The sequence below is a fragment of the Myotis daubentonii genome, chromosome 6, assembly GCF_963259705.1.
Source record: "Myotis daubentonii chromosome 6, mMyoDau2.1, whole genome shotgun sequence".
Classification (NCBI taxonomy): Eukaryota; Metazoa; Chordata; class Mammalia; order Chiroptera; family Vespertilionidae; genus Myotis; species Myotis daubentonii.
In genome coordinates, this window is record NC_081845.1 from 39,143 (window position 1) to 61,522 (window position 22,380).

At 47.6% G+C, this 22,380-nt stretch overlaps 2 protein-coding genes and 1 non-coding gene across 17 annotated transcripts; 1 reads left to right on the forward strand and 2 right to left on the reverse strand.

Moving 5' to 3' along the window:
• Positions 1-955: 955 nt before the first annotated feature.
• Positions 956-14,855, forward strand: PDCD2 (programmed cell death 2). 14 transcript variants are annotated; one of them, XM_059699766.1, is made up of 7 exons: positions 958-1,304; positions 1,751-1,993; positions 2,679-2,810; positions 5,479-5,582; positions 7,284-7,397; positions 11,496-11,551; positions 12,290-13,024. In XM_059699766.1, exons 1-7 carry the CDS (start codon positions 1,022-1,024, stop codon positions 12,366-12,368), a joined length of 1,011 nt encoding a protein of 336 aa, XP_059555749.1. In that variant the 5' UTR covers positions 958-1,021; the 3' UTR covers positions 12,369-13,024. The 14 variants fall into 14 exon arrangements, 10 of the variants coding, with proteins under 10 accessions (XP_059555752.1, XP_059555748.1, XP_059555755.1 ...); XM_059699765.1 differs by lacking the exon at positions 12,290-13,024 and having other exon boundaries at positions 957-1,304; positions 11,496-11,699; XM_059699767.1 differs by lacking the exons at positions 11,496-11,551; positions 12,290-13,024 and adding an exon at positions 13,745-14,855.
• Positions 6,440-6,569, reverse strand: LOC132237836 (small nucleolar RNA SNORA17). Its single transcript, XR_009453656.1, has one exon. It is a non-coding gene; the product is annotated as a small nucleolar RNA SNORA17 (small nucleolar RNA).
• Positions 10,472-21,671, reverse strand: TBP (TATA-box binding protein). Of its 2 annotated transcripts, XM_059699775.1 has the most exons (8): positions 21,522-21,671; positions 20,113-20,305; positions 17,687-18,069; positions 15,725-15,812; positions 14,849-14,940; positions 13,024-13,191; positions 11,695-11,789; positions 10,472-11,035 (listed from the first exon to the last, which is right to left on the reverse strand). In XM_059699775.1, exons 2-8 carry the CDS (start codon positions 20,164-20,166, stop codon positions 10,956-10,958), a joined length of 960 nt encoding a protein of 319 aa, XP_059555758.1. In that variant the 5' UTR covers positions 20,167-20,305; positions 21,522-21,671; the 3' UTR covers positions 10,472-10,955. The 2 variants fall into 2 exon arrangements, with proteins under 2 accessions (XP_059555758.1, XP_059555759.1); XM_059699776.1 differs by lacking the exon at positions 13,024-13,191.
• Positions 21,672-22,380: the final 709 nt, after the last annotated feature.

A 22,380-nucleotide genomic window follows, 5' to 3' on the forward strand; every position in this document is an offset into this window, starting at 1 on the left:
GAGATTGTTTACGTGGCCCCGCCCCCTTACCCAGAGGTCACAGGTAAAGGAGTCACAGGCTGTGGGCAGCCCAGGCTTCCCTTTTCAACTCCGCCCTTTTGCTGCTGTGTGCCCTCGAGGAAGTCGCTCGCCCTCTCTGTGCTGCAGAAGCCTCACCTGTGCCATGGGTCACAGCTCTCCTCACAGGTGTGGGGTGCTGGTGTGTGCGCCCCACTTGCCCTGAGGGCTTTCCGCTCCCCAGTCAGCCCCCCCCGCCTCACCACCCTCCCCTCCCCCAGCCTCCAGGGATGGCACAGGCCCCTCTGACCTCCCGCATGGACGGCCGCTGCTCTCCCGTCTCCTCTCAGTCCCAGCTGTCACTCCCACAGGAAAGAGAGGACTTTGTCAAAGGGCTGCTGACAGGTGTGAGAACAGGCGGACAGCCAACCAGGGAGGCGGCTCCCCGGAAACAGGTCCATCCAAGGCCTCAAGGGGGCGGGGCCACGTGATCACCAGGAAGTGAACAAGGGGCGGGGCCACGTGACGGGGGGTGGGGCCAGGTAACGCTGACCCCCTAGCACGAAGGCTCACGCTGAACCCCAACCCTAAAGCCCAGGTCCCGGCCTAAATCCTAACCCTTTAGCCCTGGGCCCTGACCCCTAAGCCTTCCCTAACCCTTCCCTTCTCATCCTCCAGCTTTTGCCCTCACCCCCTCCCCGCGCTCCCCGCGGCCCCGCATCTCCGCCCTAACACTCGGCAGCGCGTTCCCTCGAGAAGCCCCAGCAGCTCCGCCCGGACTCGCGGCCACAGACGCCAGGGCAGCGGAAGTGGGCGCGTGTCCGCGCAGTCGGTGTCCGGACTGTCGCCCGAGCTCACACAACCCGCGTGCCGCGGCACCTCACGATCCCAGGCACGACACCGGAAGTTGGTCACACCCCTCGTCCAATCGCTTCCGGTCGGCTGTCCCGTGCTCCTTCCGGGACCCGCCTTCCGCCTTCCGCCTTCCGGCGGGGGCTGCGGCTCCAGGTGGCAATACCCACGCATGGCGGTCGTGCGCGCCGGGGCGGCGGAGCTGGGCTTCGCGGAGGTGGCGCCGGCCTGGCGGCTGCGCAGCCAGCAGTTCCCCAGCAAGGTCGGCGGCCGGCCGGCGTGGCTGGGCGAGGCCGGGCTGCCCGGGCCCGCGGAGCTGGCGTGCTCGCTGTGCGGCCGCCCGCTGGCCTTCGTGCTGCAGCTGTACGCGCCCCTGCCGGGCCGCGCCGACGCCTTCCACCGCGGCCTGTTCCTCTTCTGCTGCCGCGCGCCGCCCTGCTGTGCGGGCCTTCGCGGTGAGCGGCGGGGAGCGGGCGGCGGGCGGGGACGCCGCCTCCTGGGGTTCGGGTCCCGCCCCGCGCCTTCCAGACGCGACTTTTCTTACCGGACCGGTACTCCGTGCGCTGGCTCATATTCAGACTTTAAAATGGTCGCGGTTCAGAAAGCCGGGTCCCAACCGCTTTTCCGCATTTTTGCCGTCGGTTAGGCTCGACGGTAACTGGATTGACTGGAGCCAGCTCGGCGGGGGGTCCCCAAACTAGTTTCTAGACCTGAAGACTTTGTTTTTCTTTTCCACTTTTTCTCCCTCTTCTCTCATAACATAAGTTCACCGAAAGCAAAAATGGCCTTCTGTCTTTTTAACAGATGCGTGTCTTTCATTCCTGTGTGGAATGGAAGCTAAATGATTTGAATTGACATGCTGTTTTATGTAAAATGCAGTGTTTCTTCTCATTTTTCTTAGTTTTTAGAAATCAGCTACCCAGGAAAAATGACTTTTACTCCCATGAGCCGCCTTCTGAGGATCCTCCCCCAGAGACGGGCGAGTCCGTGCGCCTCCAGCTCCAGTCCGGGGCTCAGCTCTGCAGGGTGTGCGGCTGTCTCGGCCCCAAGACGTGCTCGCGATGTCGCCAGGCGCATTACTGCAGTAAGGACCACCAGGCTGTGGACTGGAGGTGCGGGCATAAGCAGGCGTGTAGACAGGCAGGTGAGTCCATCTTCTGTGTAAATTCCAGCCCAGCTTCAGAGCACCTACCAACTGAGATCTTATTTTGCCCAGAAAAGTTAAAATTAGAAAAGCTATGATACTTCTCAGAAGTTCGGTAGCGACACCACCTTTATGAAGGAAGAGCTGTGTGCCGTGGCCAGTGTGGCTGAGTTGGTCTTGTGCAGGAAGGGTCTCCCTTGGATTCCCAGTCAGGGCACGTCCTGCGGTTGCCGCTTGATCCCCAGTAGGAAGAGCTGTGAGATTCTGCCCACTTAGTTAGGTCTCATAGGAGCAGCATTTAATGGTCTGCAACCTAAAGTGTTGGAGTTCTTTATATTAATTTACTAGGAGAAGCTGTTACTGTATTGGCATATACTTTAGAGATATACTGGGAGACCATTCTTAAAACTAAGTGTTTTTTTTTTAATATATTTTATTGATTTTTTACAGAGAGGAAGGGAGAGAGATAGATAGCCAGACACATCGATGGGAGAGAAACGTCGATCAGCTGCCTCCTGCACATCTCCCACCGGGGATGTGCCCGCAACCCAGGTACACGCCCTTGACCGGAATCGAACCCGGGACCCTTCAGTCTGTAGGCCGACGCTCTATCCACTGAGCCAAACCGGTTTAGGCTTAAAACTAAGTTATTACTGGTGGTACAAGTTACCTTTTTTTGTTTCAGGTAATGTGGACAATACAATTCCAGATCACAACTTCCTTTTTCCAGAATTTGAAATTGTAATAGAAACAGAAGATGAGATTACACCTGAAGTTTCAGAAAAAGAAGATGAACCGGAGATTATAGGGAGCATGGGTAAGGAGTCAGTTTCAGAACTTTATTCATTAAGTGATTGTATGCAATGCTTGAAACAGTGGGCTTAGAGTGTCCAGAAGAGAGGTGCTGACAGGAAAACCAGCTCACTTTGGAGGCTGCAGTACAGAACCGTCCAATGTTGTCTCATCTGACGACACCCTTCTTGTTCCTCCCACCGTGACACATGTCAGGCACATTCTGGGTCCATGGGGTACATCAGTCAGAGGAAGTGTGCAGGTGGCACTTGGGTAAGGCTGCACAGGCTGCTGGGAAATTGGTAAGTTCATCTGGGTTCAAGGTCTATTCCTCAGATCAAGATGGCGTACGTGAGAGAATCTGGGGCACTTTTTTCTTTTTCTTTTTTCATTGATTTTAAATATGGTTTCTTGATGTTGATTTTTAGAGAGAGGGGAAAGGAAAGAGAGAAACATCAGTTTATTGTTCCACTTATTTATGCATTCATTGGTTGATTCTTCTATGTGCCCTGACTGGGATGGAACCCACAGCCTCGGTGTATCAGAATGACGCTCTAACCAACTGAGCACCCGGCCAGGGCCAGTAGGCCCTTTCAAAGTGAGAGGCATCTCTCATTGTCCCCACCTTGATCCTTATTTTCTCATATAAATTTAAGGAAGAGACCTCCAGTGCATTGCGAAAAGCCAATTTAATAAAGCAGAGCAGTGGTCGGCAAACTCATTAGTCAACAGAGCCAAATATCAACAGTACAACGATTGAAATTTCTTTTGAGAGCCAAATTTTTTAAACTTAAACTATATAGGTAGGTACATGGTTATTAATTTAGGGTACTCCTAAGCTGGCCTTTGCTAAAAACGTCCTCAATCTGATTGAGGTGCGTTCGCTGAGGTCGACCCCTTCCAACTCTCCCATCCACACTCGTCTTGTATACTTGTTTCGTCCATCTCCTTTCCGAAAACTGACTTCTGTGCATGGGCCACGAAGTTTCAGTCGCACTGTACGTGTGCACTCGCACGTGGTATTTTGTGGAAGAGCCACAGTCAAGGGGCCAAAGAGCCCCATGTGGCTCGCGAGCCACGGTTTGCCGACCACTGAGTTAGAGCATGCACCTTTGGTGAAAAAGCAAATCAAGCAAACTTACGCATGTGGCTTAGGAAGCGCTGACAGACTCTCGGCTAATCTGCAGAACCAGTTGGGTGGGGGTCTGTGGCATTATATACTCTCCTGTCTGTAGGTTTCAAAATTACTCTGCTGGATGTTTTGGTGCACATTAATTCTCAAGGTCCCTGTTTACTTTGTTGTGTCCTTCCCAGAATTCATGAGAAGCACCTGGCAACTTTACCTTGCCAAGCCTGAGACTGCTGGCTTCTCTGCTTAGGAAGTAAAACGGCCCTTTTTTCCTTTCCCCTCCCCCTCCCTTTCTGCGTTCTCTCTTTAGGGAGGTTTTTAACCATTTGCTCTCAGTCCTTGGCTTGGGAAGATAATGGCTTATTAGTTACATGCTAACTGCAAATTGCCCACACTGTTTGGGCTTGTTTTAACTTTGCTGCCTCGGTTTCCCTATTCCTCTTGCCCGGGAACCCTGTAATATGACCAGTTTTACACACATAATTTGGTTAATTCTCTAGAGCTGATCATACTCCAGAGCCTCTGCTGGTCAGATACCTGAGAGGCTGATGGGCAGCAGCATTTATTCAACACTTACTCTGCACCAAGGGCTTCTGGGCATGACCTCATGAAAATCACAATTAATTAGCAACCCCACTTTGCAGTGAGGACTTTGAGGTTCTGGGTGTAACTTGTTTGGTCATGTAACTGACACAAGTTGTTAGGTTTTAAATGGAGTTTGAGCTCACGTCTCACTCACTAGAACTCGAGCTCTTAAGAACCATCACAAAATTATATTTTAGATTAGAATGTTGACTTACTGGTCTGTAGTTCATATAAGGACATCAGAAATATATAGTAATACTTGTCACAAAGATTAACTGCTGTTGGGGACAGCAGTGGTGCAGGTGGCTGGGGTCCTAGGAGCTAAGAGTGCAGAGGAACAAGCTGGCAGGACAGCTGAACAGGTGGGACATCTGCGAAGAGAAGTGTGAGGAGATTTGAAGTAAGAGTCCAGGTGGCATAAGGGTGATAGTGATAAGAAGTGCTCATGGCCCAGCCTGGGTGGCTCCCTGTTGAGCACTGTCCCATGAATCAAGACGTCCTCAGTTTGATTCCCAGTCAAGGCACATGACCCGGTTGTGACTCGATCCCCAGCCAATGGACGTTTTTCAACTATATTTCCATCTCCCTCTCCCTTCTCTCTCTAAAATCAACAAAACCATTTTTTTAAAAAAGAAGGGTTCACATTTTTTTGAGTGTCCTAATGTGTACTGGTCACAGCGTCCTGAGCCCAGGGACTTGGGTCTGTTCTTTTAAATTTGAAAATTTACTGAAAAGAAGTCGTCACCAGGAACCTGGGTAGTGAATAGTGCTTCATGGAGCACCTGGAAATTCAGGTGGTCATGCAGAGCCAACCTGAAAGAACTTAAATAGGGAAAGCCCTTGGGAACATCTGGCCCTCGCTGTCTGATTCATTCAACACTTAGTGCGTTGTTTGAAACTGGCTGCCCTCAAGCGGTGTGAATTGTTGAGTCCTGGGGATGATTCCTGTTGCCATAATGGTTGTGTGGATGGTTTTTAGGTGAAGCACCTGCAGAAGAATTGGAATCCATGGCAAAACATGAATCCAGGGAAGATAAGATTTTCCAGGAGTTTAAAAATAAAATAGCCCTGGAACCAGAACAGGTAAAGTAGAGCTCGCATGGTTCCCTCTTGTGTTCTTTTAGGGATTTATTTTAGGGGTGTTATCCTTAGAAGCTCTCTCGTCACAGCAGCCCTTCACACAAAGGGAAGGTGTTTTTCCTGTTATGATCCTTTTAGCAGTTACTGAGAGAACAAAAGTTACACTGTCATATAGAATATGTGTTATTTTTCTTCCCCTTTTTTTGGGCATTGTGAGAAGGACTATGTTATCCGCTCCAAGTCTTCTAGCATACACTGTGCAATTGGATCATTGCACATACTGTCAGTGTAAACAAATGTAGTTGCCTTTATTGGAAGAACCCTGTACACAACGCATGTAACTGCCGCGTTACCCAGCACCCTCACCCCCCTCATAACGTGTGAGTGAGCATCTATGATCCCCAAGGCCTCCCCAGCAGCAGCGGGCCAGTGGCACATCTGCTGGCTGAGCACATGGGACTGCCTTCACCCCAGCATCCGGCATAAATGACTAGCAGCCCGCACTCTGCTGCACTGAGGGCACTTCTCAGGCCGCGATGGCACTCACAGCAGCACAAGGCACATCTTTCTGTTGTGAAGTGAGTCAGGCCCTGGCTCTGCACTCTGCAGGTCAGAGGCCAGCACCCGGGCTGGTCTAGCAGGAGCCCCATCTGTCCTGAGGTGACCATGTTCACAGCTGTAGTCCATCCCACTGACCAGCCTGCCCAAGCCGGGTGCACGCCCTTCCTGGCCCCTGGATCAGACTTTAACCAGGTGGTTCTTGGCATGAGCACGTAGCCCGGTCTTGTCTGGCTGCTGCAACAGCACTGAGTTCACACCTGATGGGCTCCAGGTCACCCAGCAGCCCAGCACAGGCGCCAAGTATCAGGCTGTCAACCATCCAGATGTCCAAGGCCAGGATGGTGGGCGTAGGCAAACCTCTCTCCTCTCTGCCACCTAATGACACAGAAGGGACATGGCAGCCACACCTGAAACACCTCTAGGGGCAGTGAAGGATGTATTTTCTAAAAACATTAGGGATAGGAATGTGTAATATGGCTTGAAAAAACCAACAAGACATGTTAACACATGTTTTGTAAAAAGAATCCTGGATCCTGGAGTTATATCATGAGCTTATGTAATCACAACTGCCGTGTGAAACAAAGAGGGAGATTGCTCAGCACGCTTCCCTTGCTCATTTCTGTTCTTCCCCTTCACTCCCTGGCTGTGAACAGCAGTCACGAGAGAAAACTTCCATAAGCCAGTCACTGGATCACATCAGTATCCAGGAGCTCCTAGGAAGAGTTGATCTAGGTTGAAACACTGACAAGGTGGTGTTCAGCACTGTGTGCTTTAAACAAAATAAAGGAAAACCATTCCATTGTTACATAATATCTTAAGAAATGTGCCTGTCTAAGTGGCATTTACTGAAATACTTTCACTTGGTATTTGTTCCTTTAAAAATCAAGGTTCCTGATACCTGTGTGAAGGAAAGCACAGACGCTGCATGTTCGAGTCAGAATGGGGGAATAGGCTTATTGTCAGTCCCTTCACAGAACACAAGATTCAAATTCAGATTCAATTTTGATATCCTGAATTGGAGAGGCTAAAATCATTGCTTTGATAACATTGAAAAGGAATTAACTTTGAGAACATGTGGGGTAGGGGCGGGGGAACTCTTAGGTAAGATGTGGGTGATCGGAATGTGATCCTAATTGATTTCAGATCCTCAGGTATGGCAGAGGGCTTGCCCCCATCTGGATCTCTGGTGAAAACGTCCCCCAAGAGGAGGACATTCCAGACTGCCCCTGTGGAGCCAAGAGAATATTTGAATTCCAGGTATGACCTTAAATACGAATTATTTCACTAGGTAATTACTCTGCTTTATGTTTTTAAAACATTACAAAACTACCAATGTAACGTATGCACAGGGTCTGAATGGTATTACAGAAATTGCCCTACCATGAAAATCATGTTTCCTGCCCCACCTCCAGGCTTAAAACTGTGTCTTACTGCTTTATTTGGTAGTTTTTCCATCTCTAAGTAACATGACTTTCCTGTCATTTATAATTTTACTAACTTCCAGATATCGGTGTGCTTCTACAATGATGAGGGTTTACATGTGTTCGCTTTTACCCTCTGAGCCAGCCCCCACCTCCCAGTATAAATACAGCATTATTTTCAGAGCCTCTGTTGTTCTCTTTGTAATTTTAAATAATACATCTTCCACTGATCAGGGTATGACTACTTTGTGAGAGGAGTGTTTCAGAACTTGCTCTATTTAATGTGGATTTGTGGATTTGTTAGGAAAACAAATGCATATATCATTACGGTACATTAAGTACCATTAAGGTAAATGTTTTTTCAAAAGAGATTGTTAGCATCAGAATCATTTTGGGGTTGGGTGGAAATCAGTCCTCTAACAGTGGATTCAGTAACCTTACAGAGTGGTAGGTAATACTTGTTCCTTAGGGTAGAAAGGGAATTCTGAGGACTGCATCCAACACTGGTTGGTTCTTAGTCACAAAACTCTTGATGCCGAGACGAGCTGCCAGTGTGTGTGTGAAGCAGTTTCCTACTGGTGGGGCAGACCTTCACGCTTCCATGCAACTGCTGGCCTCCTGAGCAGACATCAACAGATTTCCTTTTTGTATTCATTAACCTAGTGTTCCTTCAGTCATTGCACCAGCACCTGCTATTCAAATGACAGAAAGAGAAAGTTTCCCGGATAGAAGCCTGTCCTATTTTATGGCACATTATTAATAAAATTAATTAGATAACCAGCCAAGCCAAATGGATCGGCCAGTCTTATATTTGGGAACTTCTTTCTCAAATGGAAGTGAAAGATGCCAAATGAAACAGGTTCTGAGGACAGAGCTGCAAAATATTTTTATATTGTTCAGTACGTACATTGCATAATGTCTATAATTCTGTGTAGCGTGGAAACTTGACAGCTCAGGAGCAGCCTGGCAGGGAAGGTCTGCTGAAGGCAAACGGCGCTCCTCGCCTGAGCAGGTCTCTGTGTTGTCTTCTCAGGTCATGCCTCAGCTGCTCAACTACCTAAAGGCCGACAGGCTGGGCAAGAGTGTTGATTGGGGTGTCCTGGCCGTCTACACCTGTGCTGAGAGCTGCAGCCTGGGCACTGGCTACACAGAAGAATTTGTTTGGAAGCAAGATGTAACAGATACACCTTAAAGAGAACCTCAAATAGCCTTAAAAGTGCTCATAACCTCTTAGACCTTGCAATTCCATTTTTAGGATGTTATCCTAACGGAATAATTGTACCAGAGAGAGGGGCACAAAGATGTTTTAGGCCTTATTTACAATCTATAACAAAAGTGTAATATGCTAATTAGACTGACCAGACAGCTGAACTACCTTCCAGATGTCCTTCTGGACGAAGCCATGGGGGCTGAGGCAGTTCGGGGCTATCAGGCAAGCAGGCAGACAGGCTAACATTTAGGAGCCAGCGGTCCTGGATTGGGAGAGGGATGTCCAACTGCTGGTTTAGGCCTGATCCTGCGGGGTTGGGCCTAAACTGGCAGTTGGACATCCCCCGAAGGGTCCCAGATTGCGAGAGGGTGCAGGCGGGGCTGAGAGACCACCCTCCCCCCCCCCCCCCGCCCCCCGCACAAATTTCATGCACTGGGCCTCTAGTGTCTAAATATTAGTGAAACAAAATGCCCAGTAACAGGGAATTACATATATTTTGGTGTATCTATGCAGTTTTTGATGCAGACCTGTATGCACATGCAGTACAGTACAGATCTGAACACACACCAAGATACCATTACAGGTGGTATTCCTAGTATGATCGCATATTTTTTAAGTATTTGTACATCTGTGTCTTTATTTTCTAAGTGTTTGATTTCATGTGTTTCACATGTGTGTGGACCTGTGGTGGAATAAAACTTAAAAAGAAAATGGCTCTTTTGTGAAGAATAAAAAGAGACGATCTACAGAAGGATCTGCAAAGTGGGCTGTGTCCTGAGCTGGCCCAACTCTTCCTTGTCACCACCTGCCATCCCCCGTGCCCGCCCCCAACCACCGTCCGCTCTTTCTCATGTACAAATACATCACACACCTCAGTAGCCTCTAGAAATGTCAAAACATTTTATGGCTCCTGCAGAGGACGTCCATCACTGCTGCCAATCCAGACTCTGCCCCACCAGACAGCCCATGTGGGGGAGCAGCCCACTGGCTCTGGCCTTACCAATTCAGAAAGCACAGCAAAAAATATACTGTAACGCTTCCAATAATCGTTTGTGGTAGTGTGTAAGACTGTTGTGTGTATAATAATGTGAAATGACTGACTGGGATATTTTAACTCATCCCATGTGTTTTTAAATGTTAAGAATTTTCAGTGTAGAGGATAATAAACCAATGAATATGAGAAGGGAAATGATTAGAATTTCATCATCTGCAACCCCCTAACAAATAATGAGGAGAGAGACAACCACATACTTGATTCCTAACAGAAGAACACGCTCTCAGCCTTAATGAAAGGGTCAAGCATCTGGATGCAGCCCCACGTGCAGGAGCTGAGACGGGACACGGAACCACACCACGAATTAGCAAACGGCCCAACACATGGAGGATCCACCAGCCAAATGGCCTGAAATGTTAAGGAAAAGAGGTGGAGAGAAGACTTGAGGAATAAAGCAGATGTGCTGGGACAGGGTTAGGGGGAGTCACTGGCAACAACGTCTCTGGGGAAAAAGGACAACTCAGTGCATGACCATGATAGACGTGTTTGATGGGTAACAAGCCTCCGGGCAGTTCTTCCATTCCCATTGCAACAGACAATGAAATGTTGATTGAAACAACAAGAACACACACAATGAAGCGGTTTCAGGCATTATATCTAAAATACAACCTTTTTAACAGAATCACATAAATCTTACAAGGCATCATAACATCAACCTAACACTTTTATAAACAGCATTTATTGTACAGAGTACTGAGGAGAGAAATATTTACAGCCATCTGTGTTCATTAATACATCTGTCCTGCAATACTGAGAGGGCGGAATGTGTCTGGCACAAAAATAAACCCTAGGATTACAAATTAGAAAAACAACACTTGTAAAAAACATTTTTACTTTTCTGGTAGAAATATAAAAACTGTGGTTTATGGGGAATAAAGCAAACAAAAGTCCAGTCAATTGTAGAGGTGGCTTTAACACCAAAGTTTTGTCCCTTAAACCAACTTGTCAACAGCAGTAAGAGTTTAAAATCTAAATCTAAATAGACAGGCAGCACTACAGTAACACCTGGTGTGTGCCCAGGCGTACATGCAGGCTGCAACCCACGCGGACCCAGGCCACCCACACCACCACCACTTAAATGTACCAAAACGGATGTGTTTTTACAAGCGGGTGGGAGGGCAGGCCAGCCATTACGTTGTCTTCCTGAAGCCCTTGAGGATGGGGTAGATGTTTTCAAAGGCTTCATAAATTTCTGCTCTGACTTTAGCACCTATGAAGACAGTGGGGTAGTGATGAGAGTCTAAAATGGCATTTCTTAACCTATTGAGAGGCAAAATTATGATTTTAAAACCGCTAGCACAAATCTCTCCATGAGGTAGACTAGCAGATGCAGGCATGAAAACATTAATGATAAAACCCCTTGTCACAATTTTGTTTTTAAACCAGTTTCCTTAAAAGGGCTTTTTAAATGACAAAACCGATGCCCTATGTGACTCAGCCTCCCTCTCTGCAGGCATCACGGTGCTGGTCCCTGCACCAGATCAGGGCCACAGGCGCAGTAACAATGGATGAACAGTAGTCCCCAACTGCTGCCTCCCACCAAGCTCCTCCAAATCTCCCTTTGTCGTCTCAAAACCACATTGCTGATGAATGCGAAGGCTTTAGGACAATTTCCCACGAGAACTCCATCTCTTATCCAATGTGATGCCCATCTTCTCCCCTCCCCACAGGTCAAGCCTGGGCTGAAGGACCAGCAGGAATGGGGTCTGATTTTCCCTCCTCTCCGGTATGTTTCTTGCCAGCATGTTCGGGGGGGGAGGAAAGAAAAGGCCTCTGCAAGTAGCTACCAACGAAATTACTTCTCACATGGAGAAAATGACATTCTTTAAACTTTCAAATCTTCAGACACAACTTCTTGTTACAACTTACCTGTTAATACAACTTTTCCAGAAACAAAAATAAGAAGAACAATTCTGGGTTTGATCATCCTGTAGATTAAACCAGGAAATAACTCTGGCTCGTAACTATAAGGAAAACATAAAGAATAATTTATAAGTTAAAAGTTGCCCATGCTTTTAGATAAAATGAAAACCTTTATAAGCAAAAACACGAAAAAAACAGCTGTAAGGAGGCCAAGCCCAGCTCCTCAAGGAGCATCAAAGGAGAGGGGGCGGAAGGCCAGGGAGGGCAACCAGTCCTCTGCACTTGAGGACTAAATCACTCTCTACTGAGTGTGGACTTTCTGGCATAACAAGAGCTTTACATAAGTGTCCTAAAGTCTCTCTGACCCTTACCCAGTGTTATTCTGGACAAGTTTAGGGGTAACATTGCTTCTCAGATCTGACAGCAACATTTTGCCTTTTAATCATTCTCATCTCATCTCCTTACATTGAAATATTCTCTAGCTGTTCACCCTGGTCAGGCAATTTAACCAAAGTGCTGGAGCAGATACTGGGTAGAGAATGAACCTTTCCCTGACTCCACCGTTTGGATGCTCTACTCACGTGTCTTATTCTAAACCTAGAAATCTCATGGCATTAGTTCAGAGACTGAAAACAGAATGTGTGTGTCACCGAGCAGAAAATTCAGGAAGGTTTCTCTGAGGAAGAGGTGCTCGGGTAAGAAATGTGAGTGGGAGTGCTCAAAGCAAAAGTGAGACTATGCCAAGTATGAAAGTGGGATGTGCAAAGGCCCTGGTACCCCAAAGGGCACAGTAAGCCTGAGGGGTGCTGCAAGCAGGGAGGCTGGGGAGGGACCATCTACCTGGTAGTTCTCAGCCGGGAGAAGCAGAAAGAATATTCATGTCCCTCAACCATGCCCTTCGCTGGTGGATCTGATAATGGTGAGTAGACCGAAGGGGGAAGGTTGATGCACAAGGTGGTGGGTTTAACAAGTTAACTGCCACGCGCCCAAAACAGAAACCATCTATACGTCTACAGACGCTTATGGCGTACAAAGGGCTAATTCACACATTTGAAATGTAGTCACTGAGCAATATGATGATGGAACATACAGAAGGGGAATCAATTTCACCCAGTATAACAATAAAAAAGGTATAAATTGAAAAAAAAAAATTTCACCCAGTAAAGGGGGTTTTCATGTTACCACATGCAGTGGGAAGGCCAGCGAGACCCAGAGATGTCACTCCAGCCATCGGGAGAAACCTCCACAGTAAACACAGTGGGAGCTACAGACAATTTATCAAGAACTTGTAAACAGATTGCTGCCAAAAGCAATCCCAACACCCTTCAGACTTACCTACTGAACTGTTGGTGGGTCAGCACCAGGCCTTCTAACCTTATGGGGAATTTCACATCGCAGCTCCCCACCATGTTCTGAATCTTAAAGTCCAAAAACTTGGCTGGGAAACCCAACTTCTGCACAACTCTGGCGTACTTTCTTGCTGCTAGTCGGGACTGCTCTTCACTAGGGAAAGGAAAAAGTGAGCTGTTCATACTCAGAGCCAGCTAAAATAGTTATTTAAATGAGTCACTTTACAAAGTGTGAACTGGTCACCCCTTCCCAATAAGAAAAGAGAAATGCAGACACAAACAAATTTAGGAAACTAGGCCTACCAAAATGATCACCTTTCCAATGCACCCCATTACTGCCAGCCCCCGGGGTTTACAGATGTGCGCATACAGTCACCATCAGGACCACTGCTTTTGTGTTTTAGCTCACAAATTCCTACTCAGAGAAAATGAACAAGCTTCATTTTGATAGGAAAATACTGGTGAGGTTTGTACTTAAAGAATGCACACGCTAGTTCTCCCCTATTTTATGTCCATTTCTGTAATTCACCAGTTGGATAAAACTGACTCCGAACGCAGAGCTTATGTAGAACACGGAGAATGAGAGCAATGATACCATCCTAACAAGACTCTCGGGTACAGGGTCAGGAATGACAAAAAGTAACAGTACACGCAGTGCCTTTTTTTTCTTTAATAAATGTATTTATGACTTCTTATCTTGAGAAAAGTCACCCACACAGATACCCACTGTTCCTTGTGAGGTACAAGACAGCGTGCCTGCGGTGAAAGCAACACATGGAGCATCCACTGGAAAACCCCACGTTCCCCAGCCGCGTCCCAAGTAAAACAAGCTGGTAAAGACGCCAAAATGAAGAGGGACATGGAGCCAGGGCAGACCCCATGTCTCGCCTTCGAAAACACTTTGAGACCAGAGCCAGAATGTCCACACCCATGGCTTCCTTAAAAGACGACTTTCAAGTTCAGAATTAGCAAAAGCTCCACAGCCCCTCTCTACATTAACACCTGCAAGTGCATCAATCACCTTTTATTTTCGGAGTTTATTTACTTCACTTCTGTTTAATCCCCCTCCTTGTGTCTCCTACCAAGTCGGTGGGCTGTTAGGCTTAGACTAGTCAAGGCCTTCGCAGAGGGGCTCACTGCACACTGAGGCAGAGCACAGGCAACAGCATTTGACACGAAGGCGCACGACTCAGACTGTCAGAACCAACGCCATTCCCCACGAGGGCAGCGGCACCTGTCACCACGTCACTGCCAGAGCCAAGGGGGTCTGCGGCTCTCTCCTCATCCCTAGGCAGATTTTTTCCCCCTTGGGCATGAATTTGTGTTATATATAAAATTTTTTACATAAAGGAATCAATAGTTGTGATGTAATGTTTTACCAAAAAACACATAAAATGCAACTGAATTGTAGGGAAATAAGCAATGGTAACATATGTCCAAAAGTCTTGCCTAAGTTTTATTTTTTTATGGATTTTTAAAAGTTGATTTTTAGAGAGGTAGGAAGGGAAAGGGAGAGTGAAACACTGATGAGTTGCCTCCTGTACACGCCCCAGCCGGGGATCGAACTCGCAGTCCAGGTATGTGCTCTGACCAGGAACAGAACCTGCCACCTTTCCGTGTACGAGATGACACTCCAACCAGCTGAGCCAACCAGCCAGGGCCAGGCCTAACTTTAAAAAAATGAAATTACTGCCGACTAGAGTGATTAGCGCCAACCACTGCAGTAAGAAAGCAACAACAGCTTTTGATTAAAGCATCAGCCTACCACCGAAACCACACAAAACACAGACAGATGGCCTCTCTGCACCTACCTCTTGGCGCCCGTGCACACCATTTTCCCGGAACTGAAGATCAGGGCTGTGGTCCGGGGCTCCCTTATTCTCATGATGACCGCAGCAAACCGCTGGAATGGTGAAGAGTCATTAACGTGAGGAAAACCAGACAATGACAGCTAAGAAGTCCTTGTGCACGGCCACCATAGCATCCGCACGCGCCCCCAGGCAGGACCTCCCATCACCAAGCAGGGCACAAGCTTTCGCACAGGAAGCAGAACTGTGACGACTGAGTTGAACCACGACCTGTATATTCTTTCCTACATTCCTATAAGATAGGGAGCACTTGCAAATTTATTTATTTATTTACTTATTTATTTATTTATTTATTTATTTATTTATGTATGTATGTATGTATTTATTATTGAGAGAGGAAGGGAGAGGGAAGGAGGGAGGGAAGGAGGAGGAGAGGGAGAGGGAGAGAGACATTGATGTGACAGAGAAACATTGGCCTGCCTCCCATAGGACCAAACCTACAATCCAGGCATGGGGCCTGACCGAGAATCGAGCCAGGGACCTTCCAATGCCTGGGACAAGCCTAACCAATTGAGCCACACAGGCCAGGGCTCAATTTTTTTTTCTTTAATTACACGAGGGCCTCTACTTCTACCTTATATTTGCTGCTTCCCATGACTAGCTTCTGTAACTATAAACTTTGCTTGAAAAACCTTCACCTCCAGAAGGAATTAATAAGGCAGAACACAAGCACATCAACGCCTGTGGAAGTGACCTCCTATTCCCAGTTGGCTTTCAGAAGCAGCATTCCTTTATTACCATGGCACAACGTTTTGATCCAGGGATCTTGAGAAGTAAATTCCTGTACTACAGTTTGAAATATATTAAAATTGCTCTGACCTTGGGATTATATTCAGCATTTCGGGCACGAAGTGCAATGGTCTTCAGGTCAAGTTTACAACCAAGATTCACTGTGGATACAATATTTCTGCAAAAAAATTGAAAAGAAAACATGATTTATTCATTTAAATTTTACAGGATGAGGTGTTAGATGATTATCTAGAAACCTGATTGTTTCATTCGAACTAATTTGATTTCATTAAATTTAAACTTAATTTCAATTTTAATAAGTTATTGACATTTTCAGGTGTTTAAAAAGTAACACATACCATGGTGAGCATTTCACATATACTGAGGCTTAAGCGGGGTAACCTGCCCAGGAGACACGTGGCTCCTCAGCGCAGAGTTGGGAACCATCTATCCAGAGCCCTAGCCTTTCACCGGTACCGACGCACCTCATCTCTGAGCTCTGAAACACCACCACTGCTAACCCCAAGACCGCTCCTTACAAAGAAAATGGGTAGGCATGACTTTCTCAGTCCTCTCAAAATAAGTATCCTTTGGAAGATCAATAACTCAGAACAAACGAAAAAAACCTGTTTTATTCTGCTTAACTCTCAGTAAATCAAGAAAAACAGACAACCATGTATTATCTATGCCCAAGACCCCCATTTTTAGTATTCTTGTATCATTTTATGAATAACTTACAAAAGAAAAAATATACCACAGTGAAAAACAACTTTATTACAAATTTTAATAAAAATTTAAACAGAGCCAACCTACATATTTACTCTATAGTTTCCTGGTCTTGAAAGTGTAGACTTGCTATGCGCCGTGCCCCCAGAATAAAACTATTGTGCATGGACCCGGCATCACTGTCCTGTGCACAGTGCACCCAGTCTGCAGACGCACCTCCCGTGGGTGCCAGTGCACAGCTGTAAGGCACTCAGCAATGTTTTCATCTCCACATCACCCATTTCCTTCCAATCAACTTCAATACACGCCTGCCTGCAACACTTGTCCATGTATGAACTCAGTCAAGTACATATTGGTGCATCTATCACACACTTAGTCATATAACAGTTAAATGTATTCTTTTTTTTTTAATCCTCATCTGAGATATGTTTTTCATTGATTCTAGAGAGAGTAGAAGGGAGAGGGAGAGGGAGATGGTTGCCTCACTCATGCACCTCAAGCAGGGATCGAACCTGCAACCTGGGTATGTGCCCTGACCAGGAATAGAAACTGCGGCCCTAGGGTGCATAGGACAATGCTCTAACCACTGAGGAACACCAGCTAGGGGCTTAAATGTATTCTTTTTTCTCATTTTGAAATTGTCTTGAAAAGCACATAACATAAAATTTAGCACCTTCACCAGTTTAGTGCACCGCTCAGTGGTGTCCAATGCATTGTGTTGTGCGGCCGCCGTCCACCCATCTCTATACCAGTTAGATACTTCCTCCTCCCCATTGTGTGAATATATTGTATTCCCCCCACCCCCACCCCCACCCCACCCCGAATCCTGTTACATATAGAACCCACTGCCTTTAGGTAGAAAAGTCCATTCAGGGCAAAAACAGCCATCCTCGGCTTGTGTGAAAACAGCCATCCACAGCTCTTCAAAGATGTATATGCAGCCCTCATAATAACCAATAAAAAACAAGGACCACTATGAAACAAACTAATTCTATGACTAAGTAACTAACCGTACCAAAGACAGACAGCATGCCGAGGGAAGTAGCTATCTGGCCTGACTGAGCAAACCAGCTACAGGGAAATGTCTACAACAAGAAAACACACATGGGATTCTGCTGGTCCAAGAGCACAGGCACAAGCTGCCAACTTCTAAAGCTGGGAAAGCTTCTCACTGAGGGCGACTCACTAGGACAGCTTTGCTTCCCTCTCAGGTGAGACAGAAACTGTGGTCCAGTCCCTGTAAGACCCATGGATGCCTCTGAAAGCAAAGAGCAGTGACAGGCTCCAGGGGATCCTCCCAGGCAGCAAGAGGACACAAGTACTCACTGCAGCTGTGGCACAATCCCCGAGCTCTCAGAGGCTGGCGTGGCAGGCGTGATGGGGGTCATGGGGGTCATGGGCGAGGGGTACAGGGGTGTGGTGCCCGGCAAGGGTGCAGTGGTAAGAGTCTGTGAGTGGAAGAGCTGTGGTGTCTGTCCTGAGGCCCCCTGAGGAGCCTGCTGGGACGTTGACTGCTGCACTGCGGCTGTCACTGTCGTCACTGCTGCCTGCTGCTGCTGCTGCTGCTGCTGCTGCTGCTGCTGCTGCTGCTGCCGTTGCTGCTCCTCCAGAATGGACAGACTGTTGGTGTTCTGAATGGGCTGTGGAGTCAGCCCTGTGCCATACGGCATCATCGGACTAAAGATAGGGATTCCAGGAGTCATGGCGCCCTGTGGAAAGTCAGAACGGTGGGTTAGGCTGGTTGGTGCTGCCTGGTGAGAGAACAGATGAGATGTGTAAAGACAGACGCCCTCTGGTGTAAATGCAGTTATTGAACATTAATAGGGAGGAACTTGCTGTTCTTTCACGCATCACTTTATTCAATTACCATAATATAGTAGGTAGGAGCTTAGGTGTGAAAGCCAAATCTGCTACTTATTACACGTGAGAACCTGAGGAAGTTGCTTAACCCTTCAGGCCTACCTAGGGGACAATAATGCCCTGAGATTGTTAGAAAGAATCAGGGAGACCACTGGGGTGACCCACATCCTTGTTTAAACCATTATCCTGCATACCGTCTAGGTAGCACCCCATTTCCAGCTTGGATAAATTACATGGTTACCCTAGAGAAATCCACTTACAGCGTCCAGCAGGACGACAGGCACATTGAAAACACTGAGTGTTAGCGATGGTCGTGATGATGATTCTAACACTATTAACAAAGGTTAACCATCGCTCTCAAAGGTTAAATCAACAAAACCCAGTGCATCTATCAGAATATCAATTTACTTTTCTACATTGCTTCTCAACGTTTCCAGACATCAAGGCATTTACTAATCGCCCCGGGTCTTACCTACAGCTCTCTGGGAAGGGAAACACACGCTCTTCCTTTTTCATTAAAGAAGGGAACCGGAAGCCGAGACTAAGAACAGCTACATGAGTTGCCCAAGACCACAGAGCTTATTGGCAGATGAGCCAAGATCACAAGCACATTTTCCAACACCGACATCCATGGAGGCTGTGGAGCCTGCAGAGCTCGTGGCGGCTGTGAACCTCCTAAAGCCGCGCCTGACAGGTCTGCATGGACGGGTTCCGTTTCCATTAGATTTTCAAATAAGTGCAAGACCCAGGAGCCACAACCCTTTCCTGCTCTGCCACTTTATTTGGCAGAAAACATAAACTAGAAATGTGTAAGACGTTCATGTCAAACCATCTCACCAACATGGTGGCAGAAAGAACAGGAGGAAGACAAACTGCACACCGTGGCCCCAAGGACAGACACTATTCCACTGCATCTACCACTCCCTTCTACAGAAATAGACTAGAAAAAACGCAGGTTACGTTAACTTAAAAAGACTAAGGCTCAGGTTTTGAAAGGTCTGCCTTTCTTTACGCCATGTGTAACAATGAGCTAAAAACAAATAAAGAAGTAACAGATATACACATAGAAACAAGAACTACACAGAAAAACACCTTATGAGTTCAGGTAGGCAGATTTCTCAGATAAGACACAGAAGACGAACCATGAAGCAACAGTGATAAAGAGACCATAGAAAAAGGAAGAACTTCTACTTTCCAAAAGGCACCATCAAGAAAATTAAGCCGCCCTAACCGGTTTGGCTCAGTGGATGGAGCATCGGCCTGCGGACTGAAGGGTCCCAGGTTCGATTCCGGTCAAGGGCATGTACCTTGGTTGCGGGCACATCCCCAGTGGGGAGTGTGCAGGAGGCGGCTGATGGATGTTTCTCTCTCATTGATGTTTTTGACTCTCTATCCCTCTCTCTTCCTCTCTGTAAAAAAATCAAATATATTTAAAAAAAAAAAAAGAAAGAAAGAAAGAAAATTAAGCCGAAACCGGTGTGGCTCGGTGGCTAGAGCGTCGGCCTGCGGACTGAAGGGTCCCGGGTTCGATTCCGGTCAAGGGCATGAACCTTGGTTGCGGGCACATCCCCAGTGGGGAGTGTACAGGAGGCAGCTGATCAATGTTTCTCTCTCATCATCAATGTTTCTAACTCTCTATTCCTCTCCATTCCTCTCTGTAAAAAATCAATAAAATATATTTAAAGAAAAAAGAAAATTAAAAAGTAAACCACAGACAGGGAGACAACACCTGCAGGGCACATGTTTTTATAGACAAATACACATTTTTGCTGCCACAGAGACTCTGCAAATTAGACACCATCATGCCTCTTCAAAGCCTAGGAGCCCTTCTCACCAGGATGTGAAAGGCTTGAGGAACACAAATCCATCTTCAAGAGCAGACGCTCTGTTACCTGCGGGGAGGCCAGGCCCTGAGCGTAGGGCGGCAGGCTGTTGTTCTGATCCATGGTGATCCCTTTCTTCTGGGCAAGTCGACAGCCTCTGCACTGGCGCTGCCTCAGCAGCTGGTCTCTCCCAGGAGCATCCCCAGCACAACCTACTAGCAACTCCTGCAGCTCTCGGTTCTCTTCACACCAAGACGCTGCCCTGAAAAGGTGAAGGTCGATGTGAGAACACACATGAGCTCTACAATCTCATAAGCCAGTTTCGTGGTGACACACACACAAACCCCCAAATGAGGCATTTTGTCTATAAAGCTGAAAGCTCATTCCTTCCATGTTGCCTGTGACTGCATGCAAAACTGCCCGAAGGACAACCTGTTTTGTTACATGTTTAACTTAAATGCTCCTAATGTTCAAAATTAAGGTGTCATAATCAGCACTGAATTCTTTTGAGGAAAAATACCCAAGCAAACTTTATGCCTGAGTTTGCTCTGTGTACACAGCCCTATTGGGCCAATTTCAGGCTCTTAAATATTCCAATTAGTTTTATACCTTCAGTGTCTTGGGCACTGAATTCAATAAACATTTAATTGGATCCAATGCACTTTAGTGTGATCACGTATTAACCTGCCACTTTGTGAAACACTGGAGAAGCTGTCCATTGTATGTAATGACTTTGCCTCTCTAGAAGACGTGAATACAAAGTGTGCCTCCCTCTGGCTTTCCTTAAATTACTACTTTTTTCTGGGCTTAATTTTTGAAGTTCCTTTTAGATAAAAGAACCAAGTGGCTGCTCAGAGGCCCTGGTTCCGTTCCGTGGGGATGGGCTGTTGCCCTGGGAACCGGTGGAATCACGTGGGGTGAAGTGATGCTCACACGCGGCACCTCCTTGTCCCACAGGATAAACGTGCGGCATTATTACTTAGATTATCAGGTTAAACCTTATCTAACAGGACGTTCTCACTAGCCTTGCGGGTCTTACTTGGAAGTTAAAAGTCAAAACCCACATGCCCCTCAAGCATGAGCTGCTGCAGCGCAGACTGACATTTCCTGAACGGACCAGGAACCCGATGATCACCGTGAGGACAACGGGCCACACTCCTGAAAACAGGCTACAAACGTAAAAACGAGAACCCCGCTTCAGAAAGTGCCAGAGAGACACGAAAAGTTACTTTTTGGACATCGTTACCCTAAAACCACAGAAGTGCCGCATATACAAAAACGACAAGGAGAGACGGCGGCAGTACAGGTGGACCCGGCCCCGCGTCAGCCCGGCGGGGCGGCGGGGGCGGCGGCTCGAGCGGAGAGCGTTCCCGCGCGGCCTGGGCGCCCATCCGCCTCCTCCCGGCCTCCAGGCCGGCCCCGCCGCAGGGTCGCCTCCGCACGGCCCTGGACGGAGAGGAAGCCAAGCCGGCTGTTACCTGGGGCCACGGCTGACGCCAACACCACCTACCGAGGCCTCGTCTAACGGCCGGCGGCCCTGGCCCCCGCCGCGGCGACCCTGGCCGACCCTCCAGAGCTCCCGGCGCAGGTTTATAACGTCACTTCCGCCAGTCCAGCTCGGCTTCACGGCGAGGCCACGCCCCGGTGGCAGCCCTGAGAGGTGTGGGCGTTGCGTCACGTCCGGCGCCTCCCGAGATAAACGGTTTGAAGGGCTTGAGGGGCGGGGCTATTCTGGAGTTCCGGGGCGGGGCCAGCTGGCCCGTGTCTTCTCATTGGTCGTTGCTGGAAGCTGACAAGAGGTGGATTTCCAAAGCAACTGTCTGCGTGACCTTTGGCCCGTTGCCTGCCTCTCCGCCTGTTTCTCCGTTTTTAAAAGCACTTTTAAGAAATTGTAAAATATATTCATGTAAGGAAATGAAAACACACGTCCAGATGAACAGGATGTTATAAATCAGGAAGCCGGGTACTGCCGGCCCTTCCTGCTCTGTGCTGTTATGTAGCGTGTCCCGACAGAAGACCCTTCCTTAGCGGACATCGGTTAACAGCCGTTGCTGTGACATTTGCCTGCGTGTGTGGACATTTGCTCACTCCCAGTTTGGGGCTATTGGGAACAATGCTATGTGAACATTCTTGCACATGCCTTCTGGCGGAGTGCACACCGGGGAGCTTAACTGCTGGGGCCTCAGGTGTACTTCTCTCCAACGATGCCAGGTGATGCCAGTCGCTTTCCAAATACGGCCGCACCAACTTGCACTCCGGTAGACGATTGGACTTTTCGATGCGCGATAGTGTTGACAATTATTTTTGTATGGTCAGACTTTAAAATTCCTGTACATC

What these genes read in the sequence shown, in the direction of transcription:
- PDCD2 (XM_059699765.1), top strand. Translation starts at nt 1,022, where the DNA reads ATGGCGGTCGTGCGCGCCGGGGCGGCGGAGCTGGGCTTCGCGGAGGTG. An exon ending in CTGCTGTGCGGGCCTTCGCG is followed by an intron (nt 1,305 to 1,750) that starts GTGAGCGGCGGG and finishes CATTTTTCTTAG; the next exon opens with TTTTTAGAAATCAGCTACCC. An exon ending in GGAGATTATAGGGAGCATGG is followed by an intron (nt 2,811 to 5,478) that starts GTAAGGAGTCAG and finishes GATGGTTTTTAG; the next exon opens with GTGAAGCACCTGCAGAAGAA.
- TBP (XM_059699775.1), bottom strand. Translation starts at nt 20,166, where the DNA reads ATGGATCAGAACAACAGCCTGCCGCCCTACGCTCAGGGCCTGGCCTCC. An exon ending in ATGCTGAATATAATCCCAAG is followed by an intron (nt 14,941 to 15,724) that starts GTCAGAGCAATT and finishes TCACCATTCCAG; the next exon opens with CGGTTTGCTGCGGTCATCAT. An exon ending in GTGTGCACGGGCGCCAAGAG is followed by an intron (nt 13,192 to 14,848) that starts GTAGGTGCAGAG and finishes TCCTTTCCCTAG; the next exon opens with TGAAGAGCAGTCCCGACTAG.